This window comes from Budorcas taxicolor, chromosome 19 (assembly GCF_023091745.1).
Source record: "Budorcas taxicolor isolate Tak-1 chromosome 19, Takin1.1, whole genome shotgun sequence".
Lineage (NCBI taxonomy): Eukaryota > Metazoa > Chordata > Mammalia > Artiodactyla > Bovidae > Budorcas > Budorcas taxicolor.
The window spans coordinates 61,898,635-61,924,875 of NC_068928.1; the positions used below are offsets into that span (position 1 = coordinate 61,898,635).

Below are 26,241 nucleotides of genomic sequence, written 5' to 3' on the forward strand. Positions count from 1 at the left end.
TTCCACACCTTCAAACCAGCTCAAAGATAGTGTTCTGGGTAACCCTTGAGGGGGGGGGGGGGGGGGACAGAGACCCTTGCCCCACAGCTGCTCTGCTTCTCCAGGCTTCCTCCCTTGTTTCCACACCCCCTCCCTTCCCTGCTGCTGCTGCTGCTAAGTCGCTTCAGTCGTGTCTGACTCTGTGCGACCCCATAGATGGCAGCCCACCAGGCTCCCCCGTCCCTGGGATTCTCCAGGCAAGAGCACTGGAGTGGGTTGCCATTTCCTTCTCCCCTCCCTTCCCTAGTCAGCATTTATTTGAACTTACCTGTTGGAGCTCAGGGAAGGTCTTTCGGGCTGAATGAAGCCCCTTTCCTTTAACCAAGAAATGGGGACCAGAAGGGCTTAGGCGCCCAGGAGCCCCGCAGGGCCCGGCTGGGTTTCAGGGCCTTGTGTGGCCCACCCCCGCCCCTTGCTGGGGCGGCGCTGCACAGCTCAAGGACCGCCCCCCGCAGGTGCGTCCCGAAGCCGCCCCGCAACTGAGCTCAGCTGTAGGCAACTGATCACGTGCGCTGCCATCACTCAAGTAACCTCAGTTTGTTCTCCCTACTCACAGGGAACAACAGTAATAATGGAGGCAAGAAAGCAAAACTACAGCCCGAAAGAAATGAGAGACTGTCTCTGGTCTCTCCACCCCCGAGAGCGGGCTCCTTTCCCTGCAAGGCCGGCTCGGTTCTTCTCTCGCCTCCCGCTCCCTCTGCTCAGACGTCACTCTCACCTACTACCCCTCCTCCAAGCTCTCCCATCTCTTTCTTCCACCTTTACCTCAGAATTTCAGGGAAACAGAAAGAAGCTTGTCTTCATACAAGGGGTGATGGCCTGTCTTAGATTCAGGTGGTTTTGAGGCAAGAATGTGTGTTTCTTTCTACCGTCAATTACAAGTATTTACAAGTCCCGTGATTTTCCCATGTAACTTACAAGTATTAAGCAATACACGGCCGTGCTTGAGACAGTAATAGTGTTTTGCGGAGAGCTTGTTCTATTTCCCTACATTCCCTGCTTTTCATTCCTTTCCTTGCACCCTTTTTTTGCTTTCTTGAACTGGCGTGCACGCTACTTCACTTCAGTCGCGTTCGACTCTGCGATCCCATGGACTGTAGCCCGCCATGATCCTGTCCCTGAGATTCTCCTGGCAAGAACACGAGTGGGTTGCCACGCCCCCCTCCAGGGGGATCTTCCTGACCCAGGGATGGAACCTGCGTCTCTTGTGCCTCTGGTTCTTGACCACTAGTCCCACCCGGGAAGTCCCGCCCCCTTCCACTCGGGGCCCCACCAAAAGTGGAGAAGTTTCTGACCAGACTAGCCGGCAGGTGCAATGTTCTTAAGCTCCAAGAACATTGGTTGGAAAGATTATGAGTGAGCGCTGGAAGCACACGCCCTTTAAGGGCGGGTCAATCGCTTACCCCTGTCAAAACAAAAGACATTCCTACCAACAGGCGTTCAACTGAGCAATCTTAAAAGAAATGGTAACCCTACTTGGCCTATGTACTCTAAGACAGTATAGATCTTAGGAAAGGTTTCTTCCTTCCTTCCTTCTCTAGTTCTTTTCCTAACTTCTTGAAGAATTACACATATTCCTTTCCATACATGCGTTAACTTCTGATCTGAGCGAATCTGACAATGAAATAAAACAATAATGAAACGTTTCCCTCATGTATTTTAGCATCCTCGGGGCAGAGTTAACGAGTATTCAGCAAGTGACTAGTCGGTACGGCCCCACGCGCGTGCTTCGCCGGTCCGTGCCCAGCCACGCTTTCACGGGGCAGTTTCACTCGGCAGTTTACAAACGAACTGGCTGCGCTCGGCACCTGCCGGTGGTCATCAGCTTTAGGCTGCAAAACCGTGTCTAAATGAAGGCTCTGGGCTGGTAAAGTCAAGAAGACCTGATCACCCACGCTGTAAGCGTGGTACCCAACGGGTAACGGGGTGAACAGCCAGCACAGGTCCTCCAGCCGTGCCCAGACATCAGACGCGTGTACCCGGCGCGGGGCCGCCCGGCTCCGGGGCCGCAGGCGGCACAGCGTGCAGGCCCCGAGGGGCTGAGCCTCGGAGCGGCGCGGGCGGCGGTCCCGGGACGGCGCTGGGTCCTGGAAGGGGGCGCGGCCAGGGGCCGGCCCGGGCCGCGGGGCCGCGCCTGGGGCGGGAGGAGCGGGGCGCGGGAGGGAGGAGCCCGGCAAACCCGGGGGAACGCGAGAGGGCGCTTCCTGGGCGGCTCGGGGGCCGCGGGGCCGCCGCCTCCCTCCGCGCGCGCCCCCGCCCTCCCGTGCGTCCCCGCCCCCTGCGCGCGCCCGCGCCGGCCCTCCCGCGCGCGCCCGGCCCGCGCGCCCCCGCCCGCGCGCCCCCGCGCCGTCGGCCCGGCCGCGCTCGGGCATGCGCGGTGGGCGGGCCGCCCCCGCCGCCCGACTAGGAAGCGCGGGCGCCCGCGCCGCCGTCAGAGCCGAGCGGCCCCAGCGAGCCCGCGGCTCCGCTCCGCTCCGCGCCCGCCCGGCTCCCGGCCGCCCTCGGCCGCCGCCCGCGCCCCCCGCGGCCGGAGGCGGCGAGGGGCCATGGCTGACGTCTTCCCGGCCGCCGAGCCGGCGGCGCCGCAGGACGCGGCCAACCGCTTCGCCCGCAAAGGGGCGCTGAGGCAGAAGAACGTGCACGAGGTGAAGAACCACCGCTTCATCGCGCGCTTCTTCAAGCAGCCCACCTTCTGCAGCCACTGCACCGACTTCATCTGGTGGGTGCGCGCCGCCCCTGGGCCCGCCCGGCGCCGCCCGGAGTCCGCTCCCGGCGGGACCCCGCGCGCGGCGCCGACGTCTCCCCCGGCCGCAGACTCGGAGGGCGGCCCCGGGAGGCTGCCCGGGCCCCGCCGCGCGCGCCGGCCTCTCCCCGGGCCGGGCCCGCGAGCGCGAGGAGCGGCGGCGCACTGTTGAGGCGGGCGCGGGGAGGGCGGCGGCCGGCCGGCCGGCGGGGCGGGCGCGCGGGCGGCCTCTGCAGCGGACCCGGGCCGCGCGGGGCCGCGAGGACACAGGCCTGCCCGGGGCTGCCGGCGGGCTGCGGCCGCCGAGCCCAGGTAACTTCCAGGCAGCGGTGGCGCCCGGGCCGCGCTTTCCGCGCCGCGGCTGCCGGACAAGGCTGCAGGGTCTCCGATCCCGCCAAGCCGGAGGGAATCGCGCGTGTGCTTGTTCCCTGGGGAGACGGTGATGACTTTGACTGACTTTCAAAAGGCTGTGACCCCTCTCCTCCAGTTGTTTTAAGAAAGCTAAAACTAAAGCAGTACAGATGCCTCACTTGGAGAAGCATCAGTCTTTTTCCTCTTACGTTGCCCGACAACCTCCACCCATTCTGTCACTTGCTGCTGTATGCAGGAAGCCCCCGGCCCCCCAAGTCGGAGCCGGCTAGGCCTGCTTCACTCCCCTACCCCGGGGGGAGCGGCGCCGGGTAACTAACTGCCCAGCCGCTGTGTGGCTCCTGGATCCTGTGGGGCTCTTGGGAGAAGGAACGCTGCTTGAATGCATCACACGGGGAAACCGTCTCCAAGGGCGAGTCCCGCACACGTGCTAATTAATAGGTGCTTAACTTCTCCCTTAAGCTCTATCTGAACCCGTCACACCTGGGGGAATCTTTAAGGGAAAGCCCCACAGATGTGCTAATAAGGTGCTTAACGTCTTCGCTTCTTTTTAGAAATCCGCTCCAAAGCACACTTAGGTATAAAGCACAGCCACCTCTCCGAATTATTTCCGAGGTATAGTCAGCGCCTGAAGCGGTTGAGCTCCTAGGTCAATGTAGACAAGACTGCTTAACGCCAGTTCTTGGAGCCTCACGGCAGAGGGATTGCATTTAGTTAAGGCAAGGTCTTCGGCCTCACGTGTCAGCTGTGAAATTCCATTAAAACAGAACAGACTGCCGATTACTTTTGCAGGACGAGGGTGAGGTAGGAAAGAGGCTTGCAACCTAGACATCCAGGCTTGCTGAAGACTTCCCGCTGCCATTTGTTGGCCCCTGTGAACTGATGTGGCCACCAGGCGTAGCACGAAGTGGAAATGAAGACCTTCTTGTCCTCTTCTTCCCCATAGTCAGTACTCTTCTCCACTTGGCTGCAGAGCAACCCCTCGGAAGTTCCGGGAAAATACTCCCCAGCACGGTCTAGCCGTGGTTTTAATTTTTCAATTTTCTTCTCTTCTCTGCTTCCCTGGTTTACAACTCAAATATTCAAGCACTGGTATTTTAAAACTGTTTGCATTTAAATTTTTGGGGGGGGTGGGGAGTGACTAAGTTAATTATAAAGATATGTGAAGTGCTTTGTAAATTTAAAATGCTATGTAAAGCAAGAGATTATGACTCATAACCTTCTGAGAATTTTAATGTAGTTCATCCTAGTTGAAATGGTGTTTGCAATTTAATGTCCATGTCGGAGTTCTCTGCTTAGAGAGTAAATTCTCTACAGTAATTTACAAGAGCAATATAGCTTCTGAATGTGCTTTGAATGCTGTTGGTTCACAGTAAAATCAGATCATCATCTCACATGCAAACGATAGGGATGACACTGTAAAATCTGGCTCCTTTAAGCCAAAATTTAGTGTTAAGAGTGGTGCTACGTGGTGATTTCTAGGTAAATAATACTTCATAACAAATGATGAAGCCACTTGTTTGTTTTTAGGGTGAAAAGATTTTCAGTTGGTCTTTAGGGACCAAATTCAGCCATCTTTGTGGATTTGGTTTTTTAACCATAAAGTTCTTCTTTTTGCTTGAATATTGTAGCCAACAACTTTACAGTCATGTTCTTAAATTAAGTACTGATAAAATGTTAGAAAAAACAAAAACAAAAACCTGGCAAGAACCTTGAATATGTTGAAATGAGTTCAGTGAGACTTTGGAGGCCAGATCTTTTCAAAGTTGACTTGACTGCACTCTGAGCTGTTTAGGCATGTTTTCCTGTCAAATCATTGGGTTTCATGTGCAAACCTTTACCTTTGTAGAATGCTTTGTCATATAACTGGCTTAAGATGTGGTGTCAACAGAAAATAAGAAATTTTTCTTGTTTGTTTTTCAGGGGGTTTGGGAAACAAGGCTTCCAGTGCCAAGGTAAGCTGCCATGTTGGATTTTATTTTCAAGTACAACAAGAAGTAAGCATTCCAGACAAGAACAGTGTTTCCAGTCATCTTTTATTTGATAAAAAAGCAAAAACACATTTAGATGTTTTCAAAATGTGAGGGCTGTAAACTTGGGCCTGGGGGAAGAACACCATTTGGTATTTTCTGGTACTCTGCGTATAGACCTGCCTTTTTCTTCAGGGGAATAAAACCTTCCTGTAACTTTTTTTTTTGCCAAGAACGTTCTTGTCAGAAACTGCTGCCTCTGTGTGGGTGTTCAGAAAAAATGGAGTCGCTTTGTGTTTGTGTGGCTCTTCTTCCTGTTCTGGCTCATCTTCTACCTAGGAACTGGGTTGGACTTCTCACTGTGGGCCATACAGCACCTGGGAAGATGCCTGGGGGTTCTGGTGACGGATTGTCAGCCAGAATCAAGTCTGCGTGTTTTAAAGGCTGCTGCATGGGGCATGTCTCTCCCTCACGTCAGTGTTGTGACAGCATCTGACACTCTTGGCTGCGTCCACAGAAACGCATTTCCTCTCTGAAGGTGCATTTATCTCACACACTCCAAACGCCCAGCTTTTCATACCCTCTGTTTGTTGAAACTTTTTTTTTTTGAATGCTTTATTGCTCGTGAAGGCATCCTAGGTCATTAGCTCGCCTCACTGTCTATATTGTGTTTACTTAGTCCTGGTTACATTTCCCATCTGGGCTTCGGTTTATTAGGGCAAGTGGAAAGTACATTCTAGCCTGGAAAATATTATCCTAACACTGTTTAATATTAAGCGCATTAGAGATACGCAGGGTGTACTCTTTATGACTTTAAAATTGTGCTAGTAAGTTGGTCACGTTTCGAAACCTTCCACGCGCTGGTGAATGTGTTTCTTATATACGTTTTCTACACATTTTTAGCTGCAGCTGTTTTATGGCATTGCCCATCAGCATTCCATTTTTCTTCACGCTGTGCTTAACACCCCTGTTGAATAAACTTATTTGGAGAGTCGCATGGAGTAATCCAGAGAGTCCTTTGAAAAAGAATGAGTGTGTGTCTCAGAGATGGAAGGAAATGTGACTCTTTCCGGTTCTCAGAGTTGTGGATCTGAGCTTCAGAGACAGCATTTGAAGTCTTTGAACATGGAGTTTAAGGATGCAACCTTGTGATTCTGGGCTAATGTGATTTCTTTCTGTTGTCGTTTTTGGTAATGTACTTGGGCGGAGACCTATGGAAACTCATAAGGAAAAGTATTTACTAAATGTCCTAACTAATGCACAAGAGGAAGTGGGTATATGTCATTTAAAAAATGATCATTTTCTACAAAGAATCCAGGTTGACCCCTTTCAGACCTGCAGGTTTTGTTGTTGAAATTGGAGAGCTGGTGTGTTGACCACGGCAGGACCCACATGGGTTCCCGGGAGCGTCGGTGGAGCTTTTAGTGGATAACAGGTCACTGGCCTCGTCAGCATCACCCCCTTTTACCTCAGTTATAATAAAAGCGATGCTTGTAGATTGTACACACACTGTATAAAAATGAAATTGTATCCTTGTTTTCTTTCCCCTCAGGCATAACTTCAGACATCCGTGCATTCACTAAATTACACATACTTTTTAAAAAGATCTGAATTTTCAATCACTCTTATGCATTTTTCCAGCAGCAGGCAGTGGGTGTGGGGAAATGCTTCTCTCTCAGAACATCAGTTCTGCCTTATTTAGTTGCATGTGTGGAAGCATCAAACTGACTCACTTGTCTCTACTGAGGGACGTTTTAATTGTTTCTGAGTTCTTAGGAAATGAGGCTGTCAGTATCCTTGGGCTCTAGTATAGGCATGTCTGCAATAGATACTTAGAAGTGTGTGGATACATTTTAAACTTTAATAAGCACAGCTAAGTTGCTCTCCAGAAAGGTTCCAATTTGTATTTCAGTATCAATGTGAGAGTACCACTTTCTCTTCACTCTTAACCAATGTTGGATAATACAAATAAATCCTCTGCCTTTTTGCTCTGATAGATGAAAGGGGCTTCTTTCAAGTTTCATCTCCTGTGTGAGGTTAAGCACTTTTCCCAACACATTTTAGCCATTTTTTATCTGTCCTGTGAACTTCCTTAACATTTGAAATTGAGGATTTACAAACCAAATTGCAGTAGTGAAGGTGTGCTATTCTGTTTTTTTTTTTTTTTTTTTTTGACTGTGCCACTGAGCTTGCAGGATCTGAGTTCCCCGACCGAGGACGGACCCTGTGCCCCCTGCAGTGTGGAAGCTGGGACTCCCAGGGAAGCCCCTGTGCTTGTCTTTGCTTTGAAGAGTTAGACCAGGTCCCTTTAATGAGCTCCCCTATTGTATCTACACGTTAATTCACAAAAGCCATTTCCAATATAAGTGTATCTGCAGTGAGCTAACTGCTTGTTGCAACCGTCATGTGTCATCTGTATTTGACTCCGGCAGGCCTATACTAACCTGTTATCTTATTGTTGGTTGTAACTTAGATAATATTAGCTTGGGACAGTGGTGTTTTTCAGGTTTTAATTTTAATTTATTTTTAATTGGAGGGTAATTGCTTTGCCGTGTTGGATTGGTTTCTGCCATGCGTATGCAGACCTCCCGGAACCTCCTTCCCACCTCATCCCGCCCCTAGGTTGTCACCGTTGTTTAATTGCCCAGTGGTTACCCAGCGTTTTCCTATTTTGGTGCTCGCCACACTCTCTTTTTAAAAACGTTTTTTTGGCCACACCTCGAAGCTTACAGGATCTTAGCTCCCTGACCAGGGGTCAGCCCTGTGCCCCTGCAGTGGAAGCATGGAGCCCTGACCGGTGGGCCGCCAGGGACGTTTCTCTTGCCTCAGTCTTAACATTTGGTCATTTTAGAATGTGTTTACGTTTTCTCTCAGTGTTCCCTAAGTTAACTTCCTGTTGTCTCAGTTTGACAGACTCGTTCTTATTCAGAAGACGGACTGTTCTCGTCCGTGCCTGGCAGCACACGCCCTGGGGATGGCAGCTGGAGTCTGGGGCTGGCTTGGTGCTCCTTCCCCGTCGCTGAAGGAGGGGCAGTGTCTCTAGCTGCTGGTATGCAGCCTGTTGCTTTGCTCAGTAGATGGCATATTTGCAGCCAAGTTGGCTTCAGCTTGAGAGGGGCAGGCACTCCAAATGAGTCGTGTTCATGGAGTAAGACAGCCTGAAAAGCACGCGCCATCTTCCTAGTGAATGTTAAGTAAGGATTGGAAAATGAAAGAAATAAGTGAGTTTTAATCCTCCAATACTTTGGCCACCTCATGTGAAGAGTTGACTCATTGGAAAAGACTCTGATGCTGGGAGGGATTGGGGGCAGGAGGAGGAGGGGACGACTGAGGATGAGATGGCTGGATGGCATCACTGACCCGATGGACGTGAGTCTGAGTGAACTCTGGGAGTTGGTGATGGACAGGGAGGCCTGGTTTGCTGCGATTCATGGGGTCGCAAAGAGTCGGACACGACTGAGCGACTGAACTGAAGTCCTTACAGCTGGATTTGTTACTGGAGAAGGAGATGGCAACCCACTCCAGCATTCTTGCCCCCGGAAAGCCCATGGACGGAGAATCCTGGCAGGCTACAGTCCGTGGGGCCGCAAAGAGTCGGACACAACTGAGTGCGAACACGCCATCTGAAAAGCGTGCTTTGTATGGATGGTCCCGCTTCTTTCCTTGCCCCAGGATATTAACAGAGCAGGGACTTTCTGCAGGTCTGCGGGGTCATGCCACTTTTCCTTGCTGGACTCTGCTGTCCTTCCCTCGTGGTGCCGGGGAGAGCCCTGAACACGTGTCCCCACACGTGACACAGGAGGCTCCTGTGCTGAGGGTGTGCTGCCTGACGTGGTGGCGCCAGGGCCTGGAGCACGGAGGGGACGTGGTAGATCTGGAAGCCACAGGACCTACTGAAGGTTCTCAGAGGTGAAGACAAGCGTGCTCCTTTGTAGATCCGCCACGGCAGCACTCGAACTTGCCTTTTTGTTTGTTCAGCTTACTGTTCTGTAGGTTGGCTCAGTCTGCTCGGTGCTCGTTTCATGTCTGTGAGGCTAGCGGAGAGCTGGTCCTTGCCTGCTTTTTTCAGAAAAGCAAGGACGACAAGGGCGCTTGTCTGGCCCTGGCCGTTCCGAAGCTGCGCTTGAAGCCTGGAAGGCCTGTGCCCGGCTGGGTGCCGGTCCTGCCCGGCCTGCGTCCCCTAGCAGTGTCCGGGGGCGGGGGAGCCCCAGCGGGTGTCCCCCGCTCGCTCTGCTGGAAGCGGGAAGGAGCCAGCCCCACCTTTCTTGGCCTCCGTCCGAGTCAGGGAGACCCGACTCGGGCCCTAACTACAGTGACAGAAGCTACTTTGCAAACCTGCGTAGTCGGCCTGTCACATCTGGTTAGCCTGCCTCTCCTGTCTTCCCTGCTCTTTCCATCCCTTCCCTCCTGGTGAATGCCACAAGGTAAACTGTCCTGTCACCCAGGCTCTCTGAATACGCCATAGAGTGCGTGGTAAGTCACTTCAGTCATGTTCAACTCAGCAGCCCGCCAGGCTTCTCTGTCCATGGGATTCTCCAGGCAAGAATACTGGACTGGGTTGCCGTTTCTCCTCCAGGGGCCCTTCCCCACCCGACCCAGGGATCCAGCCTGTGTCTCTTGCATCTCCTGCATTGGCAGGTGGGTTCTTTACCACTGGCACCACCTGAGAAGCCCATGCTCCAGAATGGCATCAGAATGAGTCCCTGCGGACGAGCAGGGTGTGTGGGGTCATCCTCAGGGACTTCATTCACTTTCTAGGGCCTGCGATACGGCTCTGAGTCAGTGTGCAATCTCGAGCCACTTCCTGCTAAGAGCACACCAAATACTGAACTTGACCTGTGACCCTGTGGAGCTCTGTATTTTTCCATCGAGGGTTAAAAGTCAGCTTTCCCTATACCTTTCCTGATGACATTCCTTCTTAAAGGCCTGTCTCTGGATCGATATCTCAGCTCACCTGAACAGGATGGTGTCTGATCAATATCCTCTGAGAATGAAAGGTAATGTTTTGAATGAAGGGAAAATAAAAATGGTTCCCCTTTTAGCTGTAGGAGCTGAGGAATTCCAGAAAACCAGGTCTCTCTAAGGGAGGGTGACCTTTAACAGAGAGGGGGGTTGAGTTGGCAACTCTTTAGAAAACGAGGTCTAGTCATTCCCACACAGGCCTCAGAGTTCCGAGAGCCACGCGGCATGGTCAGCAGTGCTGGCATGGGCTGGGGGGCTGAGACCCAGGTGGGGCTGTACCACGAGGCTGACCTCCTCCGACAGTCCCTGTCCTTCCCACGTGCTGGCTTGACTGCCCCTAGACTCTCAGACAGACCACTGATTTTCAAAGTGAAAGCCAGGATTTTCCATTTCAAAACAGGTCAGCATCTCTGGACCCCCGCCCCCCCTTCTCATCTCGTTTGTTGTTGTTTAGTTGCTAAGTTGTGTCCGGTTCACTGTGACCCCATAAACTGTAGCCCCACCAGGCGCCTCTGTCCATGGGATTTTCCAGGCAAGAATACTGGAGTGGGTTGCCATTTCCTCCTCCAGGAGATCTTCTTGGCCCAGGGGTGGAACCTGCGTCTCCTGCATTGTCAGGCGGATTCTTTACCGCTGAGCCACCAGGGAGGCCCTCCCGATTAGCAGCTGTGTGAACTATAGATGAACTCTTGGTTATCTGAGTTCCAAAAAGACCAGTCCGAGTAAGAGCGAGTCTAATTTGAAACTATGGAGGTTTTGCACTGAGGTCAGACTAAAGCCTTATTTCAGCTTCAAAGATGGAATTGCCTGTAACCCCCAAAATGCAGGAAAGTGTGATTGAGGTGGGCAGTTGGAAGGGTTAACAGTTTTTACTTGTTAGAAGCAGAGACACAGGGAAAAAACTGGTGTTGGGGATTCCCGTTTGGTGCAAACTGATTATGAAGTGATTTTTGGTTAATGGCTTTCTGAATCGCTGCTCCTCTTCTCAGTACATTAAGTGAAAGTGCTTGTCTTCACACCGCACCCCCAAGCCGATGCTGAGGCATGTGGAGTGGTTTCTTGCTCCTCCTCGGCAGGAGAAACCTCAAATGTTTATTTGACACGTCCATTTCCTGTAATGTGGCTTACTATCCTGAGTGTTTCACTCTCCTGGATGACTCTCAAATTTAAGTTTTCAGGCACATTAATGCTTAGCACACTCATTTCTTTTTTTTCCCCCCTCCAGAGTGTTTTTTCAAAGTAGCACTCATTGCCTGCAGAGCTTCCCCATCGGTGTGAGCCCGGCTCCTCGCCAGGACGTGGCGTCTCCTCAGTCCTTGCTTTCTCAGGCTCACCTAAGGCTGCTCTTCTTCCTCCCAGCACCCGAGATAAGTGCTTGAGATGTACTTTCCAGGAAGCGTTTTCTCTTGATTCCTCTCCTCTCCCTGCCTGAATTGGCCCAGATGGTGCTCCTCACCTGCGAGTCTTCCCCTGAAGTGCCTCCCAGGCCTTTCCACCCTCCTGCCATGGGGCCCTCCTCCTGGAGCGCAGCTTGTCTGTTTCCTCTGTCCGCCTCGAGGGCAAGGACTGAGTCTGCCTTGCCTGTCTCCAGTGTTTAATGCGGTGCCTGGCACTCAGAGGACACGACGTAAATATTTGCTGAGTGTGAGATTATATAAATATTAAACGGTATGAAGGGTCAGGGTGACTTCTGCCTGCCTGCTGTTTTTTAGAGTCTAGCTTATAGTCCAGAGTCATGTCAGCTGGGAGGAGACCCTGAGGCGGCTGAAGCTAAGTGTCGTCGTTCTCTTGCTCGGTTGTCTGCGACGCTGTGTGACCCCATGTGAGTGGCAGTTCTCCAGGCTTCCCTGCCCTACACTCTCTCCTGGAGTTTGCTGAGACTTGTGCCCATTGAGTTGGTGATGCCATCCAACCATCTCATCCTCTGTCGTCCCCTTCTCCTCCTGCCCTCCATCTTCCCCTGCACCAGGGTCTTTTCCAGTGAGTCAGCTCTTTGCATCAGGTGGCCAAAGGACTGGAGCTTCAGCGTCAGTCCTTCAGTGAATATTCAGGGTTGGTTTCCTATGGATTAACTGGTTTGATCTTGCAGTCCAGGGGATTCTCGAGTTTTCTCCAACACCACAGTTCAACAGCATGCGTTCTTTGGTGGTTACCCTTCTTTATGGTCCAGCTCTCACATCCATACATGACTGCTGGAAAAACCATAGCTTTGACTAGATGGAGCTTTGTTGGCAAAGTGATGTCTCTGCTTTTTAATACGCTGTGTAGGCTTGTCATAGCTAAGAGTGCTTAATCAAAGTATAGAATGGAGAGTTCCAGTTTGTCCCTGTAAGTTCTGTGTAATGTTAAACCTACTGAATTTAGAGTGATAGGAAGAAACCACGCAGTGCGTCTGCCTTCTGCCTGAGAAGTGTCCAGGCGTCCGGGAATCTCCCGCACAAGCTAAACAAGAGTCTCTGGTGGGCCGCAGCTGTGTCCAGCCTCGGGTGCAGGGCGAGACGCTCAACCAGCACCGGTGTGTGTCTGGCAGTCACTGAGATGGTCCTTTGCTTGGGGATTACTAGTAGGCGAAGCCAGATTGTCATGTTCCAGAGGGAGCAGGCGCTCGGCATGACGCTGGTGGTTTTAAACTTCTTGTGCCTGGAAGGATTCTGTGCCCTCGCACGAGGCAGGGTGGGTGGTGGTGTGGGCACCAGGGGAGCCGCTGTCACCGAGTCATGAGCCCTCAGCAGGCGTCAGTCAGTCAAAAGATAAACTCGAGTTAAATGCAGCCACTTGCCGGACAGTCACAAGCTCTTGTCTTAGATCCGTTTGTTCAAAAGCCCCCCGTAAGCACAGGGTGTGATCATTTTGAAATGAGTCCTGATGAATCTGCTGGGCCTGTGGTGGGGTGGAGCTCGGGCGTAGACTCTAACAGTTCTGCAGAGAACATTTTTCAGAGCCAGACGGAAACTTTTTGGTGCCTACAGAGCCTGAATTTATGTGAGGGGAGGAAAGAATGACGCCGTGAAGGGAAACACTGAGACATGCCTGGGTGACATAGAATTAAGACCTGACTGTCCTCCTCTGTCTGTCAGAATTTCCACGGCAAACCCTTCATTTCGAGTCTCTTCCCACCCAGCAAACCTCCTGTTAGACTCTGACCTGAGACATGAGCCTTTCAGGTTGGCATGGCCCTAGCAGTCAGATCCGGTTGAAATTACTACAGCTGCATTAAAAGAAACCCTCTATTAAATTATGCAAAGGGGGAAATGGTTTCTGGAAATAATTTCTACCAGGGATGGAATAGAGGGGAATGATGTGATTAATTGTCAGCACAAGTTAGGAATCATTTAAGACCAAGTTCAGTGAGTAGGATTGCATGAGGGCAGTTCATCTTGGACGGCTTCAGTTCTGTGTTTCTCCCCTTATGCCTACACATCTCTAGTTCTGGCATTTTGGGAAATACAAGATTATTTATTATCTGGGGTAAGTAGGTAGGTAAGAGATAAGGGTGGAAGCACAGGACCTGAAGATGTACTATAAATAAGTTTAGATCCAACTTGTGTAAGAAATGGGATAAGAGAAAGATCTGATCAACAGTGAATTCTGAGCGAAATTTTATTCTAGAGATCTGATACCTATGCGCCAACTCTCCTGTCGGTGAAACTGACTCTTGGAGAGATGCGTCTAGTCTCTCACCCAGCGCTTCTGAAAAGGCCAGGCGCTGTACCCACTGTACAGAAGAGGCCCGGGATTGCCGTGGAAATCCTGACAGACAGAGGAGGACAGTTGCTGACTTGCCTGAAGTCACCGAGTTGGAAGTGGTGGGGCTGGACTCATGCCGGGCAGTGCGCGTTTGGACCCTGTGCTGTCGACCCAGTGACCCGCTGCCCTCAGGTTCCCCCTGCTCTGTCAGACCTCAGTTACAGCCCTCACTGGACAGTGGAGGTGTGGGAGGATGTGTCTTTATTTGTCGTTGTTGAGTTGCTAAGTCCTGTCTGACTCTTTGCAAACCCGTGGGCTGCAGCACGCCAGCCTTTCCTGTCCTTAAGTATCTCCTGGAGTTTGCTCAGATTCATGTCCAGTCAATCAGCGATGCTGTCGAGCCATCTCATCCTCTGTTGCCCCCTTCTTTTGCCTTCAGTCAGTCCTTCCTAGCGTCAGGGTCTTTTCCAGTGAGTCAGCATCTTTATTCCCGCCTGGCAAACCGGTTCATCAGTACCATTTTTCTAGATTCCATATATATGCATTAACATACTATATTTGTTTTTCTTTTCTGAGGCGGGTACTGTTGATAACAGTTGGAAGTGCAGGGTTTTGCAGCCTTGAGATTAGGACTGGAGAATATACACTGAGTTATAATAGACTTATACACGTTAATAAGGTAAATAATAAATAAAACATTCGTAATCTATAAAACCTGTAGCACTTTATGTTTTAAAGACTGCATACTGATTTGTTCAGCCATTGTTCCTGTTCACAATCAGGAGCTACCGCTTCCTTCTCCATGGTGCTAAACTCTGAGAAAGAATTATAACCTTAAGCAGAATCCTTGGGAAAGGACGGTAAAGGGGTGCTTCAGGGCACCCTGATGAGAATGTAAGGTGGGCTTTCTGCCCGATTTCAGATTTGCAAACTAGGGACTCATAGGAGACTGCTGCTGTGATGGCACGTGCTCAGCATGTGGCCCCCCTGCCCGGGGAGCTGGCGTCCCTGCCCGCGTCCACAGGGCTGGGTGCTGGGCAAAGGCTGAGGCCTCCCCACCGTCATCTGGCCTGGAGAGCAGGCTGAGGGAGTGAATGTCTGTTTTACTGCAGAAAGTCCTCAGTGCCTGAAGCTGGACCGTAAGTAGCCAATCCATTTTTTTCATGTTTTCACTCGATTTTCCTTCTGTCACGGTTTTAAATAAAGCATGATTTGTGTTGCTGTTTGTTGTCATTGGAATAAAACGCATAGGTTCAGGAAAGCTACGCTCATGCTTGTAAAGGTTTTCCTTAGTTTGCTTGGATTTGTTTTGAAGTTAAATGAGCTTCAGTGTTTTCCTCCTCTTATTGAATTAATGCCTCCAACTATATGTAACGGCCTTAAAAGGTGGAAATGGGAGATGGTTCCCTTTTAAAACTTTGAAACTTGCAGCTTGATTCTTGACTATTTACAGTGTAGGAAGTAGTTTAAATCATACTTTTTGTTCTCAAAGATGCTTAATGCAGTTATAATCATGAGAAGTCACATATGAATGTTTAACATTAAGAGGCAGGCTTCCCAGGTGGCACTAGTGGTGAAGAATCAGCCTCTCAATGAGGGAGAGTCAAGAGGTCCAACCCTGGGTTGGGAACATCCCCTGGAAGCAAGAATGGCAGCCCACTCCAGCGTTCTTGCCTGGAGAACCCCAGGGACCGGGGAGCCTGGTGGGCTTCCGTCTGTGGGATCGCACAGAGTTGGACACGACTGAAGCGACTTAGCAGCAGCAGCCGCAGCAGCCGGTTTAGAGGGCTGTGATAGTTGGCAGTTTCAGGTGGACAGCGAGGGACCTTAGCCGCAGTGCACGTGTGTCCATTCTCCCCCAGGCGCCCCTCCCCTCCAGGCTTCAGTGTAACAGTGAGCAGAGGCCCCTGTGCGGGACAGAAGGTCCTTGTTGGTCATCCATGTAAAATACAGCAGGTCATACACCTAATTCTGAAACCTTCTGAGGAAATCTAATTCTTTTCCCATGCTGATCACTAAATGACTAAAATGTCTAAAATTGCTTTTGATCCCTAAAGTGATTTTTGTTGCTTTAGTTTGACATTAGTTTCTGCAAATTAGTTTCTGAGTGACTTATTAACATGGGAGCCTCTATCGCTCTTCTGCTCTAACTTCCGGATGACAGTTCAGAAGCAGGCAGGACTGATATTTATTCTCTAGGTCCAAGGTCAGGTTTGGCTCGGGGGCTGATATTTTCCCTTTGTTCGTCTGTGCCACCAAGCATCTCAGCACCCGATGGCTGAGTGGAGTCTGTGCTCATGTGATGCCAATTAACTTGCAAAATCACATTTTATGAAGACTCTGTTGGGCAGGAGCTGGAGCAGCTCATGTTTGAGACTTCTGTGGTCGTCTAAAGTGAGTAATGCCGTGGAGTAATTGTGATAGGCGGCAGAGGCACTGGAGATCAGAGGCCGACTCACTGGGCGAGGTTCTGGGCTTACTGGATTCAGTTATTAGGATGGTGAGAGGTGTGACACACTCTCACGATCAATGAAAGTGTAAACTCAGAATTCATGGCATTGACTTCTGAGCAGGGTGCTTGGGTAACTCGCTTAATGGGGGAGGATTAATTCAAGTCCCAAGTTTTATCCCGAATTCTGAAAATGCATCAACTTCTAGCTTTTGTTTTCCTGTGTGTCCCTGTCATGTCAGGCTTTATTTGAAGTTCTGTATACTTTGTCTGAAACTATGTGGTGACTTAGAATTTAAAAAAAAAAAAATTGCAGTAGATTTGTATCAGATGGGCAAGATTTTAGTCACTAAGAAGGTGGATAGCACTCCTAACCATTAGATTTAATATTATGTATCTGTAATTAAAAACAGGCTTCTGTTTAAATGTAGGTTAATCATCTGACTATGCCAAAGCCTTTGACTGTGGGGATCACAATAAACTGTGGAAAATTTTGAAAGAGATGGGAATACCAGACCACCTGACCTGCCTCTTGAGAAACCTGTATGCAGGTCAGGAAGCAACAGTTAGAACTGGACATGGAACAACAGACTGGTTGCAAATAAGAAAAGGAGTACGTCAAGGCTGTATATTGTCACCCTGCTTATTTAACTTCTATGCAGAGTACATCATGAGAAACGCTGGGCTGGATGAAGCACAAGCTGGAATCAAGATTGCCAGGAGAAATATCAATCACCTCAGATATGCAGATGACACCACCCTTATGGCAGAAAGTGAAGAGGAACTAAAGAGTCTCTTGATGAAAGTGAAAGAGGAGAGTGAAAAAGTTGGCTTAAAGCTCAACGTTCAGAAAATGAAGATCATGGCATCTGGTCCCATCACTTCATGGGAAATAGATGGGGAAACAGTGGAAACAGTGTCAGACTTTATTATTTTGGGCTCCAAAATCACTGCAGATGGTGATTGCAGCCATGAAATTAAAAGACACTTACTCCTTGGAAGGAAAATTATGACCAACCTAGACAGCATATTGAAAAGCAGAGACATTACTTTGCCAACAAAGGTCTATCTAGTCAAGGCTATGGTTTTTCGAGTAGTCATGTATAGATGTGAGAGTTGGACTGTGAAGAAAGCTGAGCACCAAAGAATTGATGGTTTTGAACTGTGGTGTTGGAGAAGACTCTTGAGAGTCCCTTGGACTGCAAGGAGATCCAACCAGTCCGTTCTAAAGGAGATCAGTCCTGGGTGTTCTTTGGAAGGACTGATGCTAAAGCTGAAACTCCAGTACTTTGGCCACCTCATGTGACAAGTTAACTCATTAGAAAAGACTCTGATGCTGGGAGGGATTGGGGGCAGGTGGAGAAGGGGACGACAGAGGATGAGATGGCTGGATGGCATCACCGACTTGATGGATGTGAGTTTGGGTGAACTCCAGGAGATGGTGATGAACAGGGAGGCCCGGTGTGCTGCGATTCATGGGGTCGCCAAGAGTCGGACGCGACTGAGCGACTGAACTGAACTAATCATCTGAGTCCATGTGCATTTATATCCTGATCTTGACCTCCTCGGTGAATTCTGTAGTTATAAGACCAAGAAGAGCCTTGGTCTTGGAATTCAAAGTGGGGAGGGATTGTGGAGGCTGTGTGACTGAGGTCCCTCAACTTAACAGAGGTGGAACCGGCTGGGAGCGTGTCACGCTGTGTGTAAACCCAGCCACAGACTGGCCTCCACGCCCAGCTCGTGCAGTGGTGGTGTGCCCACGGCCGCTTCCTGCTAGCTCATAAACCTTTGTACCCTGTGTCCTCTGCAGTCTGAAACCTTAAGTTCTACGACCAGCGAGTCCCGGTGCTTGTCCAGGAATCTCTGTTAAAGCGGGAGGAAATCTGGAAGTGGAGCCAGTGCTGGATTCCTTTGGGCACTGTGCTCTGAAGCCTGGGAGCTTTATCGAGTGAAGATTGTAATTTATCTTTCATAATTTAGATTGCTAGTCTGGTAATAACGTAAGGACCTAGAGTGGGAAGTACTGTTGCCTGGAGAATCCCGTGGACAGAGGAGCCTGGCGGCTGCAGTCCGTGGGGCAGCAGAGAGCCCGACACAGCTGAGCATGCACGAATAACAAAGGCCAGCGTAAAGCATCGAGAATGCAGAAGGCTCTGTATGGAGGGAGAGTTCACAGGCAGGGAAAACTGCTCTACTTGAAATCACACATTGTTTGACTTTTGTCTTTGTAACTTTAGCTGGTGCTTTGGAAGCAGGCTGCACCCTGAGCTGCTTAGCCTGCCCTTGGTGGTGGTGGTTCACTTGTTCAGTTGTGTCCAACTCCTGCGACACCGTGGACTGCAGCACGCCAGGCCACCCTGTCCTTCACTGTCTCCTGAGAGTTGCTCAAACTCATGTCCATCGAGTCAGGGGTGCCATCCACCCGTCGCACCCCCTGCCTCCCCTTCTCCTGCCCTCAGCTTTTAATCTGACATCGAGATGTTACAGCAGAGCTGACTTCACACTTAAAGTCTGCGTGCAGAAAAGCAGCAGCATTCATCTGTGAGTGTGCAGATTCCAGTGGCCCCCGAGCAAGAAGGGGGGCCGAGTGTAACCATGAAGTTTGTTATTTAGTGGTTTTGTTTTCTGTAGTACGAGTAACTCCGTTGTTAGAATTGAAATCATTTCCCAACAGTGGTACAAATATAGAAGTCAGATATTGGTTTCAGTGTTGACTTGAGCTTCTTATTTTTTTATTTCTTTTTAAAAAATTATTTATTTGGCTGTGAGGGTCTTTCAGTTGCAGCATGTAGGATCTATTTCCCCAACCAGGGGTGGATCCCGGGCCCCCTGCCCTGGGAGCATGGGGTCTTAGCTCCTGGACGTCAGGGGAGTCCTGGCTTGAGGTTCTGATCTTAGAAACACGTAAATTCAGAACATACACAGCGTGATGGAACGGAAACGAAGCACGGGCCTTATGCATACCCTTCTCAGTCTTTTCTAAATCCAGATACAGCATAAGTCTTGTAAATGCTCCATGGAAAATTTTCTTTATGTCCTAGATTTCTAAGTTGCTTTAAAAATGAGCCAAAAATGTTGGTTTCTCCCCCCACCCCCCAGCTTGGTCAGTTTCCCTATCATAGTCTCAGACATCTTTCTTGCTCCAAGAGTCTTTGAACTGGATTTAAAGTTAGGAAATCCTAAGTATGTTATCACTGCTGATTTTATATATATATATATATATATATATATATATATATATGAATACTTTTGAAGATCTGCTAGGACTTACGAGTGGGAAATTTCTAGGCCATCTTTTTTATCCTTTGTGCCTGCTGTTAGATGGGAGTTGTTGCCTGCTTTGAATAATAGCCTTCCTTTTCAAATTCAGCTCTTCTGAGAAAGTCTGTGACTCTGCGGTGGGGCGGTGAGTGTGGACAGTCAGTTCTGCAAGAGTTTCGTCCTCCAAAGTGACCGCTTGTGTGACTTTCAAATCCGTCACAGCTGCGCACCTTTCCTGGTTCTGCTGCGGGATTGTCCACAGCCCCTGTAGTTTGACCTTGAACATTTCAAGTAACTGGAGATGTCTTTACGTCTCTCTTAATCTACAGCTTCCTCTTTCGTCCACGTTTCCTTATCTGGGAGCGTCCTTGGGCTTTGCGACCCGTAGACCTTACTTCACCCTCAAGTGACTGAACTACACTTGGCTCTAATAGGAGTTTTTTTCATCCAGATCCTTAAATCTTTGGAAGAAACGGTTTTCTTTCAAACTTTTGAACTAATTCTAGACACTGGAAAGTTGATAAATGGTAGAGGGAGTATCTCTATCTATCTCGCTTCCCCCAATATTCAGTTCAGTTCAGCTGCTCAGTTGTGTCCGACTCTTTGCGACCCCATGGACTGCAGCACGCCAGGCTTCCCTGTCCATCACCAACTCCTGGAGCTTGCCCAAACTCCTCCAATATTACCATCTCACATAACCGTAGTAGGATTATGAACAGGAAATTCACATTGGTACAATATTAACTGTAGATCTCATTTGAATTTTCACCAGTTTTTCCCCTAATGCCTCTTTCTGTTGTAAGGCCCTCTATAGCAGTGGTCCCATCCTTGGCACCAGGGGCCGGTTTCCCGGAAGCCAGTTTTCCATGGACGGGAGTTGGGGGTGGTTTCAGGATGACTCAGGTGCATCACGGTTACTGTGTGCATTCTCTCCGTTGTTGTTACGTCAGCTCCACCTCAGGTCAGCAGGCATTAGAGCCTGCTATGTAGGAACCCACAGGCGTCTAAGTTTTAGCCTCAGAGGTCAGTCACTTTTTGCTCAGCTTGTGTGGGCGTGTTGTGTCTGGTCACGCATTGGTGCAGCCAGACGTCTTCCTTGATAACAAATCGACCACTCCTTTTTTATTACTCTTGGTTGCACTGGGGCAGGAACGAGCTGGGTGGGGTCTGCTCATGGTCACTGTGGCTGCTAAGTGCTTGTCACTGAGTTCCTATTGTTCTTTTTTGCCAGGAACCTTACCTATAAGCAGAAGCGTAGGAATGGAAGCCCCTGGAGGCCAAGGGTCTCCTGCATCTGCACGGATTTTTCTGGGGAGATGAACTAGGAATTCAGCTTGATCTGGAAAGCCAGCTTGTTCTCTGGGCTGTCACCCAGTGCTTTGTGTGACGCTGGGAATGCTCTGTAATCAGCGTTGTCTTGTTGCGTCATCGTCAGCAATGTCTGCTTGTCGGGCCCTGGAAATGTGGAACCGAATTGTTTGTTGCAATTTATTTTTAAAGTTGAATGTTGTTGTTCAGTCGCTCAGTCTTGTCCGACTCTCTGCGACCCCACGGACTGCAGCACGCCAGGCTTCCCTGTCCTTCACCATCTCCCAGAGTTTGCTCAAACTCATGTCCACTGAGTCAGGGATGCCGCCCAGCCGTCTCATCTTCTGTTCGCCCCGTTCGCCTGCTGCTCTCAGTCTCTCCCAGCATCAGGGTCTTTTCCAGTGAGTTGGCTCTTTGCATCAGGTGGCCAAAGTATTGGAGCGTCAGCATCCTTGCAGTGAATATTCAGAGTTGATTTCCTTCAGGATGGACTGGTTTGATCTCCTTGCTGTTAGTGGCTATGGTAGCAGAGTTCAGCTTTGAAGAATCCTGAGGGAGTAAATCAGATCATACCCTTTTAAGCCTTTCATTGTAGAATAAGATGCAGATGTATTAAGCCCCACAGAAAATGCGTGGTCTAGGGGAGCGCCATACAACCCGAGTTGCTGCAGCCACCCCCTGGGTCAAGCGGATGAGCTCGCTAGTCCTCCCCTTGCCTCATTTCTTCCCCCAAAGGAACTACCGCGGTGACTTTCAGATCATCACTTCTGTGCATTTCTTTCAGTTTTGCTGCGTGGCTGCCCACGGACACTGCAGTCTCATCTTGCACACTTAAAATAACTGGGAATGTCCTTATGTCTCTTTTAATCTACAGCTTGCCCTTTCATACCCCTTTCATTATCTGGGGTGTCCCTGGACTTTGGGACCTACAGACTTCCCCACGGTTGGAATCCTGTTCACTGCATGCCCATAGCGCACCATATGCGTCTGTGCTTTCTGCAAACTGGCACCTGGATCCAGAGGTTCTATTGGATTTGAGTTCAGTTTGGGCCTATAGTTTCAGATGCCTTTTTAAGGTCACATGCATGTTACTCACACATATATTAATGTGGAAAGACCTCAAATGAGGACTTTCTATCAAAGTATCCAAAGCTGAGAAGTGAACGTACGCCAGCTGAACTCGTGGAGTTTTGCGCGGTGTGGTGCACGGCTGGACACGGGGACTGTGTGCTGCTTCTGGGAAGCTGGCTGTCGGGGCTTTCTCTTGAGTGTATGGTGCTCATTACACTTCTGTGCAAATTCTAGTTTTACCCCAGTACTTCTGTGGGCAAGAGGTGTGTGTGTGTGTGTGTGTGTCTGTCTGTCTGTGGGTGGTGGAAATAATTACTAATTGAATTGTTATATAGTCGTTTTCTTGTCTAAACCTCCCCCACACAACTATATACATGGCCTGTTTGTTCCTGATCTCAGTATCCAACAAGGTCAGAATTGGGTTTTATAGTTATTTTTGTGCACGGGAGCGTGTGGGGGCACAGAGAATAAGCCTGTGAGAAGCGAAGTCGGTGTCTTCCTCTTTGGAGAAGAAGACTGTCAGCTCCCAGGTCTGCTGTGGACAGACCCGCGTACAAGCTGCTGATATGGACGAGGGTTTTCCTAAGAGTGAACAGATGCTCTGAGTCGTATCAGGGCGTTTATAGTATAACCAGATAATATGACTTACACACAGAGCACTAAAGAGCATATGAAAAGTCAGCATGTATGAGTTACAGTGTAAAAATTAAGAGCCCTTTCTGTGATAAATGAGCGCTAGACTGGAGGTTACGTAACCTCGGCTTAGATGCGGACTCTCTGGAAAAGACCCTGATGCTGGGAGGGACTGGGGGCAGGAGGAGAAGGGGGCGACCGAGGATGAGGTGGCTGGGTGGCAGCACGGACTCGATGGACGTGAGACTGAGTGAACTCCGGGAGTTGGTGATGGACAGGGAGGCCTGGCGTGCTGCGATTCATGAGGTCGCAAAGAGTCGGACACGACTGAGCGACTGAACTGAACTTGCAGTTGAGGGCAGGGGCTTCCCTAGTGGCTCAGAATCTGCCTGCAATGCAGGAGACCTGGGTTCGGTCCCTGGGTCAGGAAGATCCCCTGGAGGAGGGCATGGCAACCCACTCCAGTGTTCTTGCCTGGAGAATCCCGTGGACAGAGGAGCCTGGTGGCCTACAGTCCGTGCGGTCCCAAAGAGTCAGACACGGCTGAGCGACGGGCCCTTTTCTCTCACTGCACTGGGGGCGTTGGATTCTGCTGAGGGGCAGCAAGCATGCGGCGTTCCTGCCAGCTGCTGTCAGATGATACTGGTCTCTCTCAAGGCCCTCTTTCAGCATCAGGACCCTCAGCCCAGGCTCCGAGCGGCTGTGCAGTGGTGACTGGAGTGGACGGGGGGCCCAACCCCGTGCCAGGCTGCCTGCTTCCTGGCGTCCTGCCAGCGGTGGGCCTGCTGCGGCACCGCCTCCAGCCCAGTGTTTATATGTCCTCTCCGTTAATTATTCCCTGGAAGCACAGTATCTTGGGAGAATAATCTACAGTGCTGCATTTTTTTCTAAAAATATTATCATTGAAATGCTGAAAGTTTCACGCAAAAGAAACCACTGGGTTGGTGGGGACTGGCCTTCAGCCAGGAATCGAGTTGATTTAGGACTGAAAAGAAAGATCTCCTGATACTTCCTCGAGGTTTTTCTTGACTGGCAGCATGTAAAACATTAATTTCCTGGCTTCTGTTGGGTCTGAGTGATTTTCTATTTTCTTTTTTTGCCTGTCTAGCTTGTGTGGATGCCTCACAGGTGGAACCTGGCATTTGAGTTGTGTTTTGCTTTGTGGCATTTTACAGAGTTCTGTGACCCAAACAGTGACTCTGGAGCCCCTTTCTAATCTGGAGAGAAAATAGAGATACTGGGAGAAGAACTTTGCAGTTTACCTTGTAGGAGCCGTAGGCTGAAATAACGGTGCTGTGACCCCAGTGATCTGCATGGAGATCCAACCAGTCCATCCTAAAGGAGATCAGTCCTGGGTGTTCACTGGAAGGACTGATGTTGAAGCTCCAATACTTTGAACACCTGATATATAAAGCTGACTCACTGGAAAAGACCCTGATACTGGGAAAGATTGAAGGCGGGAGGAGAAGGGGATGACGGAGGATGAGATGGTTAGATGGTATCACTGACTCAATGGACTTGAGTTTGAGCAAGCTCTGGGAGTTGGTGATGGACAGGGAGGCCTGGCGTGCTGCGGTCCATGGGGTCACAAAGAGTCGGACATGACTGAGCGACTGAACTGACCCCACTGATGCTTGATGGCAGTGGGATTCAGACTCGTGTGGGAGAGGAGATCTTGATGGACACAAGTCAGGATGCCATATTCCTCAAACTGTTCAGAGCAGCTGAAGGAGAGGGGAGAAGCCCAAAGGGCGGGTAGTTGTGATTTATTATTGTTTTTTGGAAAGCTTGCTTACAATCCTTTGAGCTAGATAGAGCCCTAGGATTACTTTGAGTTTATAGGACTGCATGCCTTTGCGTGCACAAATCCTGTCTGTGCAAAGTTGACCTTTAAAATTTCCATTACTTTCCCCATTCTGTCTCTTGGCCCCCACCCCTAAAGAAGCTGACCTTTGTGAAGTTTTACATCTTATGGTTGATGTTAAGGCCCCGAGACTTACATCTGTGCTGGCTGCCGCCCATCTACTTGTCTAATTATGTATTCCGTACATATTCTCCCCAGGTACTGAGCTAGTTTTCTGGGTGATAGTAACTATGATGACAGTTAAGAGCACGGCCTGCATGTGGCCCAGTGCTGAGCAGTCGGCAGAGAACACTTTTCTTCGGCAACTTTCACAGCCACTGAGGACAGGTGGTTTTCTCAGCTTAAGTATTCCCTGAATCTTACAACTAAGTGACTGGGGTTAGGTTTATATTTGTTTCTTTTTTTGAAGTATTATTTAAAAAATTTTTTTAATTGAAGTATAGTTGACTTACAGTGTTAATACTGCTGTATAGCAAAATGACTCAGTTATACATATGTACACACACATATATACGCACAAAATGACTCAGTTATACATACGTCAGTCGGTCAGTCAGTTCAGTCGCTCAGTCGTGTCCGACTCTTTGCGACCCCATGTATCGCAGCACGCCAGGCCTCCCTGTCCATCACCAACTCCCAGAGTTCACTCAGACTTGTGTTCATCGAGTCAGTGATGCCACCCAGCCATCTCATCCTCTGTCGTCTCCTTCTTCTCCTGCCCCCAATCCCTCCCAGCATCAGTCTTTTCCAATGAGTCAACTCTTCGCATGACGTGGCCAAAGTACTGGAGTTTCAGCTTTAGCATCATTCCTTCCAAAGAAATCCCAGGGCTGATCTCCTTTAGAATGGACTGGTTGGATCTCCTTGCAGTCCAAGGGACTCTCAAGAGTCTTCTCCAACACCACAGTTCAAAAGCATCAATTCTTCAGTGCTCAGCTTTCTTCACAGTCCAACTCTCACATCCATACATGACCGCTGGAAAAACCATAGCCTTGGCTAGATGGACCTTTGTTGGCAAAGTAATGTCTCTGCTTTTGAATATGCCATCTAGGTTGGTCATAACTTTTCTTCCAAGGAGTAAGCGTCTTTTAATTTCATGGCTGCAATCACTTTCTGCAGTGATTTTGGAGCCCCCCAAAATAAAGTCTGACACTGTTTCCACTGTTTCCCCATCTATTTCCCATGAAGTGATGGGACCAGATGCCATGATCTTCGTTTTCTGAATGTTGAGCTTTAAGCCAACTTTTTCACTCTCCTCTTTCACTTTCATCAAGAGGTTCTTTAGTTCCTCTTCACTTTCTGCCATAAGGGTGGTGTCATCTGCATATCTGAGGTGATTGATATTTCTCCTGGCAATCTTGATTCCAGCTTGTGTTTCTTCCAGCCCAGCGTTTCTCACGATGTACTCTGCATAGAAGTTAAATAAGCAGGGTGACAATATACAGCCTTGACCGACTCCTTTTCCTATTTGGAATCAGTCTGTTGTTCCATGTCCAGTTCTAACTATTGCTTCCTGACCTGCATACAGATTTCTCAAGAGGCAGGTCAGGTGGTCTGGTATTCCCATCTCTTTCAAAATTTTCCACAGTTTATTGTGATCCCCACAGTCAAAGGCTTTGGCATAGTCCATAAAGCAGAAATAGATGTTTTTCTGGAACTCTCTTGCTTTTTCCATGATCCAGTGGATGTTGGCAATTTGATCTCTGGTTCCTCTGCCTTTTCTAAAACCACCTTGAACATCTGGAAGTTCACGATTCACGTATTGCTGAAGCCTGGCTTGGAGAATTTTGAGCATTACTTTACTAGCGTGTGAGATGAGTGCAATTGTGCGGTAGTTTGAGCATTCTTTGGCATTGCCTTTCTTTGGGATTGGGATGAAAACTGA

At 49.6% G+C, this 26,241-nt stretch overlaps 1 protein-coding gene across 2 annotated transcripts in view; it reads left to right on the forward strand.

Moving 5' to 3' along the window:
• Positions 1-2,585: 2,585 nt before the first annotated feature.
• The window catches only part of PRKCA (protein kinase C alpha), a 292,804-nt gene continuing 269,148 nt past the window's right edge, over positions 2,586-26,241 (forward strand). For both annotated transcript variants that reach the window (XM_052658580.1, XM_052658582.1), the window contains exons 1-2: positions 2,586-2,758; positions 5,075-5,106. In XM_052658580.1, coding sequence (XP_052514540.1) covers positions 2,586-2,758; positions 5,075-5,106 — 205 coding nt within the window. The remainder of the gene's footprint in view (positions 2,759-5,074; positions 5,107-26,241) is intronic.